At 38.7% G+C, this 15,361-nt stretch overlaps 1 protein-coding gene and 1 long non-coding RNA gene across 5 annotated transcripts; one reads left to right on the forward strand and one right to left on the reverse strand.

Moving 5' to 3' along the window:
* Positions 1-1,373: 1,373 nt before the first annotated feature.
* TMEM52B (transmembrane protein 52B) lies at positions 1,374-10,257 on the reverse strand. 2 transcript variants are annotated; one of them, XM_077871093.1, is made up of 6 exons: positions 10,146-10,257; positions 9,583-9,728; positions 7,390-7,433; positions 5,172-5,210; positions 4,289-4,455; positions 1,374-2,929 (listed from the first exon to the last, which is right to left on the reverse strand). In XM_077871093.1, the coding sequence occupies exons 1-6, from the start codon at positions 10,153-10,155 to the stop codon at positions 2,688-2,690; spliced, it is 648 nt and encodes a 215-aa protein (XP_077727219.1). In that variant the 5' UTR covers positions 10,156-10,257; the 3' UTR covers positions 1,374-2,687. The 2 variants fall into 2 exon arrangements, with proteins under 2 accessions (XP_077727219.1, XP_077727220.1); XM_077871094.1 differs by having other exon boundaries at positions 10,099-10,238.
* On the forward strand, positions 3,988-8,625 carry LOC144297248 (uncharacterized). Of its 3 annotated transcripts, none has more exons than XR_013364321.1 (3): positions 3,988-4,473; positions 4,636-4,750; positions 8,239-8,625. It is a non-coding gene; the product is annotated as an uncharacterized LOC144297248 (long non-coding RNA). The 3 variants fall into 3 exon arrangements; XR_013364320.1 differs by lacking the exon at positions 8,239-8,625 and adding an exon at positions 7,371-7,729; XR_013364319.1 differs by lacking the exon at positions 8,239-8,625 and adding an exon at positions 5,457-5,618.
* Positions 10,258-15,361: the final 5,104 nt, after the last annotated feature.

Consider the following 15,361-nt stretch of genomic DNA (forward strand, 5'->3'; position numbering starts at 1 on the left):
TCGCCTGCCTAGAATTAATATGTGGATTGAGGGGGTGTAGGATTAGAAGGGAACTACTGAAAAAAAATTTTTAAGATTCTATTTACCTATTTATTTGAGAGAGAGAGAGAGAGAGAGAGAGAGAATGTAAGCAGAGGGAGTGAGAGGGATAAGAAGACTCTGCATGGAGCCCAGAGCCCAGAGCCCAAGGCAGGGCTGGATCTCACCACCCTGAGATCATAATCTGAGCCAAAATCAAGAGTTGATCACTTAATGGACTGAGCCACCCTGTGCCTCAGGAGCCAGTGAAATTTGAATAACTACTAAAAGGAGTGGGAGACTTATGAAAGAAACTCTAGAAAAAATGGCAAATGGTTCAGATGGTGTTGGAGACCATGAGCTAGTCATGATCCCTCTTACTAGAATTGAGAGTTTTCTGTAACACCACTCAGCAGTGTAGGCTTTGGGGAGAAATCAATTAGCTTCACTGAACCAATGTTTAAAGTTTTAAGGACAGGTATGAGGAAAGTAAAAAGGCATTTTAAAAAAAATCAAGAACAGTTGTGAAAGTGATTGCACTGATTAACAGACATCTTAGATTGAGTAGAGAAAGAGATGAAGCCAAACGAGTGCTAATATTCTGACAAAATGGGGAGGGGGTGGGTACAGGAATGCAAGATTCCCTGTATCTGAAGAGAGCAGGGAGGCAGAAGGGAGAAGTGGGGTTGAAAGATCTCTTTAGAATAAGATACTTATAGGAGGATTCTTTTTTTTTTTTTTTTTTTTGCAAGCTCTTTTTTCTACAGGGTGATGTTTTAACTTCCTCAAGACTGTGGTACCTTGAAGGATGAATGAGCCTAGAATATTTTATGGAATGTGTGATAATGAAGTGATTCATTTGGCAGTTGCAAAACAAGGCCACCACAGGGTCTATTAACGATTCATACATTTTAACAATTTCCAGAGGCAATTTGATAAATGACACAGGATAAATTCAGATTACCAGCAGGTTATACTCGATTAGAACATTTTCCGCCTTGGGCTGAGTGAGCATTCCAAGAATGTATTTAACGAGGTGCTATACTAATCAGCCATTACCTGGGTATATGTTTCTATAAGTGCTGAAGCTAACTGCTGAATAAACGAGTTTTCTAAAATATTCCTTACCTCTACATAGACCATTTTATTTATTTTTAATTTTATTTATTTTTTCATGAGAAACACACAGAGAAAGACAGAGACACAGGTAGAGGGAGAAGCAGGTTCCCTGTAGGAAGCCTGATGCGGGACTCCATCCCAGGACCCCGGGATCATGACCTGAGCCAAAGGCAGATGCTCAACCCCTGAGCCACCCAGGCGCCCCAAACACAGATCATTTTAAAAAGAATCACATATTTTCAGTTGTTAACTTCAATCAACAAATATTTATTGATGAAATGAAGTGACTGGGTGATTGGCAAAAGGACAAGTGAGAACACAATTCTCAGTAGAATCTTGACAGGTGAAAATTAGATATCAATAGTAAGAGTATCAAATACGTGTGCAAAATACTTTATAAATCTTGTCATGTATATTTACTTTATTTGATCCTCACAACAATCCTTGGAGGTGTTGTTACACCCTATTTTACAAGTGGGAAAATTGCTTTAAAGATTTTCAATGATTTATCTAAGGACATTGGCAAGTCATTTTTTCCCCGACACACTTCACTTCCTAATTGTCCAGCGGTATGTCAGGTGGACAGCTTAGCACTACAGGGCAGGATGGTGTGACTGGAAGGATCGCTCAAGAACTGAGTTCAGTTACTTGCTCCAGGAACAGAAGAGGGGTGCAGATAGGTTCAAACAGAATACATTTTCTACCATCGCTCCACTAGGTGGCAGTAAAGGCCGCCCCACTAGTGTGTGTCACCGGGCTTTAAGTGGCCAAAGCTAGAAAGACAAAAGAAGCAAAACAGTGCTATTCTTTTAGACTTAGAAAATACTGCATATGTATGTGTATGCGTGCACGCGTGCATGTGTGTGTGCCGTGCACGTGTGTTTGGAAGGCAGAACAACTGAAAAATCAATAGAAACTGTTACTGGACTCTATGCATGGATAGGGCCAGGGTGAAGGAAAGACCTTGGTATTTGACACCTCAGTACTATACCGTGTTCTCTTAGCCCATAACTACAATCTTACTCTTGCATCCTGGATGCTCACTAAGGTATTACATGGTGTCCAAGAGTATCATTGTCATTCAGTATAAAAGTGAACATTCTCTCAAGAAGAAGAATTCATGATTTTGGTGCATTAATGTCTGTGGCTGTGCCTATACTCTTTGTTTTTCTCCACAAGTGTATTACTATTTATTCTTGTATTATAGCTGGCAGAAAGAAAAACCACTTGCAGTATTCTATGGGTAAAGAAACTCAATAGCTAGAGGAGTTCAAGATACTTTTGATGCTTTCTGGGTTTAGTAGTAATAAGCATTGCTAAGAATAACTGCAAATTTTGGTCACTGGATAAAGAATTAGAGATCCCAATTAGAGCAATTCCATCTTAGAAAATACATATGGCTGGAAAGGAAGAATTGGAACTCATCCTTTCCACTGACTACTGTTTGTCATCCTAAACCTTCCAAAAATTAGAAAAAAAAAAAATTTTGTTTGTCTACCTGTAGCAACTCTGGGGAAACCCCCACCCCATTTATAAAACCAGAGTTCCCATCAGTTCGAAGAGCCTCCTGCTCTAGGAGACTCATCCACTGGCGGTGGCTGCTTCTCTTCTGGCACTGGGGGTAGATCAGGAGCTTTCTGTCCACACCTTGCAACAGTGAAGCGACTCATGTGAAGAGCTTCTTCATACCCTGGGAGGGTGTCCAAAGAGGAGGGCAACTGGGCCAGGGGGCTGTGAGAGTGAGCCACAGCCAGGATTCTTCGAGCTGCAGGGCCAAAGATTGACTGCAGGGCTGGTGGGGAAAGAAAGAAAAGAGCCAAAGTAAACGTGACATCCTCAGAAATGAGGGGCTTACAACACATTTCCCTTCCCTTCATTTTTAGCAAGTGTCTCGATCATTGTCATTCTTGGCCACAAATGTTATGAAAATCCTGTGAAGATTGTTTAGAAACCAACTTCACTCTGCTGGAAGATCCTGTATTCTCTGGGGTCCTCAGCTAATCTAATTGTGTCCCCATGTCTCACAACCCTGTCCTTCCCTTTTATGGACTTAGGGCCCTTTATGCCAACCTGCTGATAATGCAGACTCCTTAGAAATATTTATTGCTGTCTTATTTATCTTCCCTCAAAGGACAGTAAGTGAAGCACGAAAAGTGAACAGCAATGTCTTCTCTCTCTTTTTTAAATATTTTATTTATTTACTCATGAGAGATACAAAGGGAGAGGCAGAGACAAAAGCAGAGTGAGAAGCAGAGAGGCAGCCTGATGCGGGACTTGATCCCAGGACCGCAGGATCACAATCTGAGGCAAAGGCAGACGCTCAACCATTGAGCCATGTAGGCACCCCAATGTCTTCTCTTTTCAAAAGAAACATCACAATATGGTGCCACCTACTGTTTCAAAATAGTTTTTCTCCTCTCATTTCAGGAAAGAATATAATATAAAGAAGAGAAGAGAACACATAAAAGAAAGTGTTTTCTAATCATCGAAGGGGTGTTAGGCTAACATTTAACTGTATCAATAGGTACAAATAGAACAAAGAATTGAAAGTACACATGACTAATTTCTCCAAAGATATAAAATAATGTATAGGTAATAAAAAATAGAGGTTCTTACAAAATCCAAGACATGTTTCAAAAGAGATATATTCAGAGCTTAAAATAGTTTTATCAAAATAACTTCATAAAATTCTTCCTATAAAATATTTCCAATATTTTCTCCAATAGTCTACTTCCTTCTTCACCCTATCATTAGTCAAGTCAATCTTTGAGAATACAGTAACTGTGAGAGCCCAGGTCACGACACCATCAGGCTTCTGGAAATTAAAACCCTGAGTTCTAGAATCTTTGATACTTTTCAATCCATGTTTCTACATTATTTCATCATCCTAATGATTCTTTTGTCTTATTTTTTTAAAAGATTTTATTTTAAAGAAAAGATTTTATTTACTTATTCATGAGAGATGCAAAGAGAGAGGCAGAGACACAGGCAGAAGGAGAAGTAGGCTGCCTGCTGAGAGCCTGATGTGGGACTGGATACCAGGACCCTGGGATCACCCTTGAGCCAAAGGCAGATGCTCAACCTCTGAGCCACCCAGGTGCCCCCTGATCATCTTTAACCCTGTCTCAGGTTATAATGTCAGAGTACTCACAACTGATAGTGCTCTGGAGAGTGCTGTCATGATCGAAAGCAATGACAGTCACTTCATAGGGAGGCCGGCCTTGATCTTCCCCATTTTGCTGGCGACTCAGACAGCAGCGGAAGCACACAGAAGTCAGGCCACACAGGAGCAGCAGTGCACCAATTACCACCAGCAACCTGCAAGACCACCCACCAGTAAGAGCTCTGTGCTTTGGTTTTTTTCTCAACCCTGGCAATAAGTGGTCTTCAGTGTCTGCGTTTTGACTTTGTGTGAATATTTTATAGAATGTTCATAAGATTTTAATTTAAACATTTTCACTTCACATTTTTTAAAAGATTTATTTATTTGTTCATGAGAGACACAGATTGAGAGAGCGGCAGAGACATAGGCAGAGGGAGAAGCAGGCTCCTCGCAGGGAGCCTGATGTGGGACTTGATCCTCGGGACTCTGGGATCACCACCTGAGACGAAGGTAGGCGCTCAACGACTGAGCCACCCAAGCGTCCCTCACTTAACATTTATACTTATTTTGTCAGCAAGACTAAATCAGTTCATCAATTCAGTTCATCAGAGTTAACGTGGTTTGGAGAGTGTGCTTTCTACTTTATATTCTCCTCTCTGTACAAAGTTCTCGAACTGACCCTGAAAAAATACAAAATAATTGAGGAGATGGTATGGAAGTAGGAAACCCTTGCATATTGTCACATAGTTATTGATGATGAGGTAAATAAACTTTATGCCAGGAGATGCTGAGGTAAGTAGGATGGCGGTCTCATACATTTTTTTTTTCCTGCAGTCAAAATAGTTAAAAACTAAAATAATATAAATAAATGCCCCTGAGAAATATAAATTTCCTTTAAAATATCTTTCTGGGTATGATAGCTGGAACTTACCATATATACCAGAGATGTACCCAATCTGTGGTCAGGCAACTATGGAGAAAGAATAAAGGTTTTTTGCAATGAAAATACAGTCAGTGCCTGTTGTAGTTGCAGAATCAGGAATATGAGTTACAATATAATTTGCTACCTTGTTATAATAAAAGCATCACAACTTATATATTTTTTATGTTTGCATTTTGATTCCAGTTCATTAGCATACAACAAGTTATACTGACTTCAATATAACCAGCGGAATCTATTGTGAAATGAGATGCCTTAACGTGTTTTATACTACAGGTGGCGCTGTGTAAATAATTTGTGAATCACACGACAGACCACAGTAGTGTTTATGAAAAGAGTGTTAATAGTGAAGGCGAATGGAAGGAAAGGGAGAAGAAATTTGTGGGAAATATCAGAAAGGGAGACAGAATATGAAGACTCCTAACTCTGGGAAACAAACTAGGGGTGGTGGAAGGGGAGGAGGGCGGGGGTGGGGGTGAATGGGTGATGGGCACTGAGGGGGGCACTTGATGGGATGAGCACTGGGTGTTTATTCTGTATGTTGGCAAATTGAACACCAATAAAAAATAAATTTATTATGAAAAAAAGAGTGTTAATAGAAAATGTAACCACGCCCACTGTAAACAGTTATGATAACAATTACCAAGAAAGAATGTAAATAAATGTATGAAATTTTGAAAACATATAAAAATTAAGGTTTGTATACATATTTGAGGTCAATAAATTTAAGCATAAAGAAAATTTCAGCTATAAGCATGAAAGTAATACAATGAAGTCTGTAATTTATGTTTTGCAACTTTTTTTTTTAATTTTTTTATTTATTCATGATAGTCACACACATAGAGAGAGGCAGAGACACAGGCAGAGGGAGAAGCAGGCTCCATGCACCAGAAGCCCGACGTGGGATTCAATTCTGGGTCTCCAGGATCGCGCCCTGGGCCAAAGGCAGGCGCCAAACCGCTGCGCCACCCAGGGATCCCTATGTTTTGCAACTTGTTGCAAAAAGGGCCACCATTAAGCCATAAAAATTCTCACCATAAAAAAATACCCTAAACTTTCACTTCCAAAATCAAAACTGATATGCAACTGAAGCCAAACAAGGAGGAAAAATGTAGAAATCAACTTCACCATGTTGAAAGTTAATTAAATTAACTGGATTAACTATAGCAATTATAAATTTTCAAAAATATAGGTTGCACGGAAGAAGGAGTGTGGTGTAAGCTCAGAAGCCGGGAGGGGAGAGGAGGAAAATATTTATTTTTGAAGATGAGCAAATTTAATCGTGCTTTCTGATATATCGAGATATTGAAACCCATTGAAATTCACTTCTACATTCTCTTTGGTTGCATAGTTGTAGAACATACTGTTTGCTTTTTCAATAGACCAGTGTCTCCTGTAGGTTTTCTCACATTCCCCACTTATTTAAAATCTCTTTAAGTTCTACAATGTTATGATTTGGATTCTGTTAAAAGAGACTCTTCCCTGAGTGGTGGGTGTCTAAAACCTCAAACACTGTGACAAGCAACAGAGGCCACCACCATTTCCCGTGGGTTTAACAGACTTGGCTATTGAGAAACCCTTCCCCGTGGCTAAATATGTGTTTTCCTTCAGGCTGAGCAAGTGTTTTGTTCCAATTGGCCCTGTGTTTCAATAATTTACCTCCAAGTGGAATGAATCTCTTCTCCTTTTATGTCTTTGGTGTCTGTGTAAGACATAATTGTGATAGGTTTAAATTAAGTGGTAACGACCTCAAAGTGATAGCTGAATGAAGTCTGCAATAAATATTGCCATGCCCTAAAATATGGGATATGCTTGTCATATTTCAGGTGGTGATGCTACTTTGGAATTATCCAAATATATCTGCTCCCGATGAGATTTTTAAATCCAGTCTGTCTGATGAGTCACTGAGAAGCATGGGAAAGAAAGCCTTTTGCAGATCTCTGTGACTATTACAAATTGAGATCAATCCCACTGTTTTTAATAAGAAGACTCACTTTGGAAAAAATGCTGTCAGTGATGTTATTTTAAGTACTTAGGATGACATGAGGGCATGTCTTTATTTTTGCATAACTCATCTGTGAAATTAGTAGGTTGATGCCCACTTAAGTAAAAATAAAGGGAAGTCACAGATATCTAATCACCTCTTGACCCTGTGCACTAATTTTTTTGTGTGTTTTTCCTTCCTCCTAGTTTGGTCTCAGATACTTACTGTTCAGGATTCATGCAGTTCTCCTCACATCTTGCCTGAGGAAGCTGTAGGAAGGGAAATAGTCTCAGACAGGGAAATATCTCATCTGCTCTGCTCAGTAGTCTCAACTGCTCCTCATGACTCTGCTGTTAGATTACTTGGTGAGATCCGGGAAAATATGAGGACAAGGTCATAAGGTCAGCCATGTTTAGGACTGTTTGTTTTCATTGTTCCCATGCCTGTTGATTATTATATTTAAAGTAGGAGAAACTAAGAGAGCAAATATCTAATCTGTGGGAAGGATTTTGTTTGTTTTTTTTAATTTGTTTTGTTTTTTGTGTGTGTGTGAATGAGAGGCAGAGGTGGCATTTAAATCAATTTGTCCTAGAAATTTCCTGATCTGTCCCTCAGGATATTGTTATTGCCTTCTTGATTCTTTCCCAGTTACAAACTGGATTCTACTCCGCTCCCCTTTTTTATTCCCTGAGCATATCCAATAATACACCCTATAAAAAAGAAGGAGGAAAAGGAGGGGAAAAATTTTATTTATTGAATAGCTACTATATGCTAGTCAGGCTGCTAAGAATTTTCAATATGTCATAACATTTCATCACACTAATTATGTAGGCAGGTATATTTAACCTTATTTTGAAAGGTTAAGTGACAGAGGCAAAGGGGTTTAGGTTAACATGATTAACTGTATGTTCCTATCCATTTAGCCAGAATTCAGATCAAACTTTAACAAATATATGTTCAATGAAATAATAGAAAAAGGGCTAAATCTGCCTGAACAACTCCTTGATATTGCTATCAAATCTCTTCTGCTACTAATATTAAAAACCTTTACTCCTTCTTTTCTTTTTATTTCAGTTGATGTTCTCCCTCAAATGGAGAAACTTCTGTTTAGAAACTGCATCTCTCTTTCAGTAACTTGAATGACTTAATATTCTCTGGAAATCAACAACATCCACAAAGGTCTCCCACAGGGATTTATACTCATTGAAAGTTTATGGGAAGAAGAGAGAACACACAAACTCATGACACATCAGGTGAAAAGAATTTGTAAAAGCACTAGAGCTGTCCTCTGTAGACAACATTTGAGAAACTTTTTTTTTTTTTTTAATTTAAAATGGTAGGTCACTAAAGATGACAAAATGTGTTATTTCCTCAATCCAGCCCTGGTTCTTTGTTTCTCTTTTCTGACTGAAAGATAAGAAAAGCTTAAAGTGCTAAATAGATAATAGATAAAATACTTCTTTTGGGGACTATTGCCAAAAAGAAAAGCAAAGTAAGGAAAAAGAAGGAAAGGGAAAGGCAAGGAAAAGAAGAGGAAGCAAAAGGAAAATACAAGAAGAAGAAATGAATTTACAGACATTAATTTAATGGGATATAGAATGGGATATAGAATGCAAAACAGGCAGTCCATTTGCTGCTGGGAGATGTACAGGAGTCTGATACTAGCCAGTTGAGTCATTTGCTTTCTTTCTCTCTCTCTTTTTTTCTTTTAAAGTACGCTCCACACCCATTGTGGAGCCCAGTGTGGGGCTTGTACTCACAACCCTGAGATCAAGACCTAAGCTGAAATAAAGAGTTGGACTCTTAACCAACAGAGCCACCCAGACACCATTGCTTTTTCTCTCTACTAGAGTTCATAACTATATAAACTTCTGCTTGACAGTTGTCCAGAATCATCAGTCTAACGACCCTTTTTTCAGCTCGTTAGCTGAGTTACTCAGGGGCTTCTGATTTTTGGTGGAAAGAAACAAGAGTTGTGAGGTATTTTTAGAGTTTTCCCTCTTTTAGTTTATTTCTGATCTGGAGGGCACCTAAAATACTAGAATTGTATTGGGGCTGATCTGGAAACTCCATTTAGGGGAATTATGTAATTTGTTTTGATTATTTATTTGGGATTTTGAGGGATGGGTGATAAGATGTTAAAAGAGAAATACAGATAAGCGGCACTTCTAAATTAACATAGCTATTCTGCATTTATACCCCAATTTCTGTCCCCCCATTTCACTGATGCCACCAGCCACACATGGATTGTATAACCCCATAACATTAAGGAAACATTCTTGTTATTCTTTTCCCCACTACCTCTTTGATTCAATATATGTCTTTCTCCTCATTCATTCCCCCCGTGGTTCTTCTGAGAGTTCATTTATCTGTGAAATGAACAAACAAAAGTTTTGTTTCTGAATTTTCCCAACTCACCTGAATACAATACACCAGAGCAGAGGCTGTCACGGCCTGGCCTCGCATCCCCATGGGGCTGAACTGCTTCTCCAGGATCAGGTACACAGGGTTGGTTGCCTCCTTTCCATGCTCTGTGCTAGGTCTGGCTCCTTGACCTGGAGGGACTTAAGGAGACAAACTTTTCTCAGCAATAAATCTTTTGCTCTCCCTCTCCCCCTCCTCTTACTCCTTTGGGCATTTATTTTCTGTAGTTTTTCTCTCCCTTTTCATCCTGGCTTCTTTCTCTATTTCTATTCTGTTTTTATGGTCTCCACATTTGCTTCCTCTGCCTTCTTTCCTTCCTTTCTCCTAGCAATCCTTTCTATAAGTCTTTAACTTTCTCCCACTGCCCCCAAACATTCAGGGAGGACACATCAGTCCTCAGAATTAGCTATTTTTCTAGGCAGTGGCGAGAAACTTGATTTGAGGAGATTCAAAGGCATATTGTGAGTGACGGAACAACTTCTCTTGTCTCCATCAAAAAAGGAATAATACTCATGGTCCTTCACTGCAGCACTTCAGGGGGACCGTTGAATAACTACCAATCTCCATTCACTTCCCTCTCCATGTGATTAGCCCTCCTCTCTTGCTTTTTGAAACCCTCCCTTTCACTGTGTTGATAATCAACTCTCCTGGTTCTGGGTCATTTACTCATAACCATTGCTGTAGGACTAAAAGGTTGATAAATGGACTGGAAAGTGCTCTCATCTTTGAGGAAAGTAGGTCCCCTCCACCCTGACTTCAGTTCTCATTGAAACAGATAAGTCAGACACACATATTTTTTTTTAATTGGGCTCCAAAAAATAAAAAATAAACTGGGTTCCAAGATCTATAGGTCTCTAGGTTTCCCTCTCTCTTTTTCTCTTTTTTTAAAAAGATTTTATTTATTTATTCATGAGAGACAGAGAGAGACAGAGACATTGGCAGAGGGAGAAGCAAGCTCCCTGCTGGGAGCCCAACACAGGACTCAATCCCAGGCCCCCAGGATCACAACCTGGTTGAGATGCTCAACCACTGAGCCACCCAGATACCCCCTGCCCCCCGTAAGTAAAATCTAAGGTCAGAGTAAAAATAAGCACACATGGAAAGAGAATGTTTGTAAAGGAATGTCTCTACAGGAACAAATGAATGCTATATAAATGATTTATACTTAAGTCAGTAAGTTTTTACTTAATACAAAGTATTTCCCAAAAAATTTAAAATACAAAGTATGTCATAGGAAAATTAGACATCAGTTTATGCAGCAATATATATCTCATAAGAATTGAATGAAACCACTTTTCAGATCATATCTAATCCTAAAAGTCTAATTTTACTGAGTGATTGTTGAGGGCAACTGTTGGGTGGGATTGATTCAGAGTCCTCACACAACATTAAAATGTGATATCAGCATGGAGAATATAACTTTTTTCTTTTCTCTTGGCTAAGGAAATCAAATAGTGATAGAAAAGCCTGCTATGATACTGGCGATTGGGCATCTTTATGTTCCAAAACTAAATGAGCACTACATTATTTTTTAATATGAAAAAGATATAGGCAGGATGAAGAGTATTTCACAAATTTCAGCAGAAAACTGGTGGAAGGTATTTCATAGGACAAGGAAATTTGACTAGGATCATGTTGATCATTTTGATTTCCATTCAGTTTTGCCAATGACCTTCACCTTCAATATGCTGAATAACCAATGTCTTCTCAGTTATCAGAATAACTGATGGTATACTATTACCATGACCATGTTTTAGCTTTCCTGGTATTCCAATTCTTGAGTATTTCCCCTTGCTATTCTGGCCATCTCTTCTCACGATCATACCAGCCAAACCTGCATGAACAGGTTTGCCAGTTAACATGACTTTTACCCCATTGCCCTTTCCTGCATGTGATTGCCATCATTGTTTTGCCCTCCAGCTTCCCAACAGGTTTGAACAAAATGAGATTCTGTTAATGACCTCCTTGCTACTTTTCTTACTTAAAATTACTATGGCCATTTTTTTTCCCTCACTGGATTATTCCTTGAAGAAGTAGAACTTCTTGTTTATCCTAATGGAAATAATTATGCATTGTGGCAATTTTAATGCTGAGTTCAGCCCCTATCGAAGCCTTTATGTCAGGAATGATGACAGAGGAAAGAAGATCCATGTGGGATGACTGAAGAGGGTAACTACTGGAAGGGCAGGTAGCTGAGGTAGAGGGGTATGACCTCATTGCAATCCTACACAATCTTGTTGTACTTCCATTAAGTTTGTGAATTATTAGCTTATACCCAGGTTGTTAAGGATTTGGAGTGGAACCAATGGAGTGTACATGTACATAGGCCTTTCACCTATGCCTCACGAAATTGTTATACAAAAGCTGTAACAAGTGAAGCTAAAAAATTACCTATTTCTGGCCCCTTTGATTATTCTCCTTTTGACCTTGCCTACATCAGGTGGCCAAGCATGAATTCCTTTCCTTTTTCTGCCTCAGTGAAATAGAGGTCAGGACTACCCTTACTGTGATTCATCAAGCATGAGTTATAAAGTTGAGCAATGAGTTGGGCCATACTCATGGCTTCAAAAATAGATAATAAAGCAGAAGAGATCAGTTCCATCTTGCAACTACTCTACTCCACTAGAAAGTGCCTCTATCTTATGAATCAAGATTGCAGTAGGTATTGGATGACAACCTCAGAGGTATTGACAGTCAGGATTAGATTTGAGGAAATTTAACAAAACATAAGGATTAAGTTTATCATGGAATTATTAGTTTTATATGACAGCTGACACATTACTACAAATTATATGAGTGACAATGTAAAACAACACATATATATATATTTTTCTATCTCATGGGGATTGGGAGTGTGAACACAGTTGAATTGGGTCCGTTGTTTATCATCTCATGGGCTGCAGTCAAGATGTCTACTGGATTTTGTTCTCATCAGAAGGCTCAACTGGAGAAGGATGTACTTCCAAGCTGTCTCAGGCAAGAATTAATTTCTCTGTGGCTATAGGATTCATGTAAGCTTGCTTCTTTAAATCTGACCAGAGAGGGGGAAAGGAGGGAAAGAAACTTCAGCAAGATAGGCAGTAAACCTTATGTAATCACATATACATGGTCATATACATTCCATTACCTTTGCCACATTCCAAACCACAGATAAAACCTAAACTCAAGTGAAGAAGATTATACAAGGGCATGAACATCAGGAGGCAGGGATAATGAGAACCACTTAGTCTGTGAAGTTTGCCCAGCCATCTGCTACATCAGGATTGTAGAAATTATCCTATGGATCTTTCAACACAGAAGAAACACAAATATCCATCGATGGATGAATAGATAAACAAAATGTGGTATATACATACAATGGAATATTTTTTTAGCCTTAAAAATAAAGATAATGTTACAGCATGGATAAACCTTGAAGACAGTATGCTAAGTGAAATTATCCAGACATAAAAGGACAAGTATTGTATGTTTCACTTATATGAGGTACCTAGAGTAGAAATTCATAGAATTCATAGAAATAGAAATAGAAAATAGAATGATAGTTTCCAGTAAATGGGAGAAGGAAAGAATGGAGAGCTGTATTAGTCATGGTTGCCGAAAAAAATAGAACCAATAGGATGTGCATATTTATAGAGAAAGATTTATTATAAGGAACTAACTTATGCAATTATAGAGACTGGCAAGTCCAAATCTGTAATGTGTACCAGTAAACTTGAGACCCAAGAGAAACAATGATGAAGTTCCGGCCCACAGACTCTCTGCTGGAGAATATTTTCTTATTTGGAGGAAGATTACTGTTTGGTTTCTTTTCAGGCCTTCAACTGATTAAATGAGACCCACTTTCATTATGGAGGGAGATCATCACTTCACTGATTCAAATGTTAATCTCATCCAAAAACATACTCAGAGACTCAGAAAAATATTTGATCAAATATCTGGGCACCTCATGACCCAGACAAGTTGACACATAAAACTAACCATCTTAGGAGTTATTGTTTAATGAGTACGAAGTTTTAGTTGGAGAAGAAGAATAGTGAGCTGAGTTCTTTATCTGGCATCAGATAGAGAAGAGATGTTTAGTAAATCATTTATATTTTTTGAGCTTTAGCTTCACCCTCTCAAAATTAAAAAAAAAAAAACTAAATTTCTTTGTATCTTTAAAACACAGCTTATTCTGATGATGTCTTTTTTTTTGTTGTTTATTTATTCATGAGACAGAGAGAGAGAGGGCGGCAGAGACAGAAGCAGGCTCCATGCAGGGAGCCCAATATGGGACTCGATCCCGGGACTCCAGGATCATACCCCGGGCTGGAGGCGGTGCTAAACCACTGAGCCACCCAGGGCTGCCCTGATGATGTCTTAATAGTTAAGAATCTCAAGTGTTAACTGCTTACTGTTTACAGAATATTGCAATGTATATGGTAAGCCAGGGTGATAGGAAAGAATTAGTCTATCCATACTTTTAAAGAGCTTGTGGGGATCCCTGGGTGGCTTAGCAGTTTGGCACCTTGCCTTTGGCCTGGGACACGATCCTGGAGTCCCGGGATCGAGTCCTGCATCGGGCTCCCTATGGGGAGCCTGCTTATCCCTCTGCCTGTGTCTCTGCCTCTCTCTCTCTTTCTCTCTCTCTCTCTCTGTGTCTATCATAAAAAAAATCCCAAGAGCTTGTAATTTGTTTGGAGAGATGAAATAACTTTAATGGAATTTAAAATCAAAAGAGTGTACTATTTGAATATATAAAATGGGGGGGGGGTACTGATAATGGCAGTCCTACCTGTAGAAGTTAAGTACAGAGGATAATAATAATTGAGTCACTATGGGGAATGATAAAGTGTCCTCTTCATTGTGACATAATTTCAGTATTTATTAATTCATTATTAAAACCCATTTCCTGAGATTCTATTTATGTGGAACTCAACATGCTGAATGCAGGAAGTAATCTTGCTTCCTGGCACTCACAGTCAAGGGAGATGGGGTGGGGCTTGAGTGATAAAGGTAAGTAGCAATATTACAAGTTGATTTGACTAGGAAGATATATATATATATATATATATATATATATATATATATATATATAATGAGTATTATATATATATAAGATATATATATCTTAAAGATTTTATTTATTTATTTATTTATGAGAGACACAGAGAGAGGCAGAACCAGAGGCAGAGGGAGGAGAAGCAGGCTCCATGCAAGGAGCCCAATGCAGGACTCGACCCTGGGACTCCAGGATCATGCCCTGACCCAAAGACAGATGCTCAACCACTGAGCCACGCAGGTGTCCCTGGCTAGGATATATTTGCTACAGACTTAGCTTTTTTGTGTGAACTGTGTCATGCAGTAAAACTTTATTTTATTTTTAAAATTTATTTATTTATTTACTTATTTATTGAGAGAGAGTGAGTGAGCGGGGAAGGGCAGGGGGAGAAGAAAAGAGAAAATCTTTAAGCAGGTTCCACACACTCCGTGCAGAGCCCAACAGAGTGCTGCATCTCACGACCCTGAGATTATGACCCTAAGATCATAACCTGAACCAAAATCAAGAGTCCCACACTTAACCAGCTGAGCTACCCAGGTGCCCCATAGAGTAAAATTTTAAATGACAGATGAACGATTTTCAATTTGGTCTCAGACACTCTGCAAAGAAAAAGGTAATACAAATAATCCAGGAAGAAGGAGGGAAATGAAATTAGGTTTCCAATATCAGTGTTCTTCTTTAATAGTTTCCTAGAAATTTTATTTATATATTTTTCTTCAATGTTCTTTTATG

Source organism: Canis aureus, chromosome 25 (assembly GCF_053574225.1).
Source record: "Canis aureus isolate CA01 chromosome 25, VMU_Caureus_v.1.0, whole genome shotgun sequence".
Taxonomy (NCBI): Eukaryota; Metazoa; Chordata; class Mammalia; order Carnivora; family Canidae; genus Canis; species Canis aureus.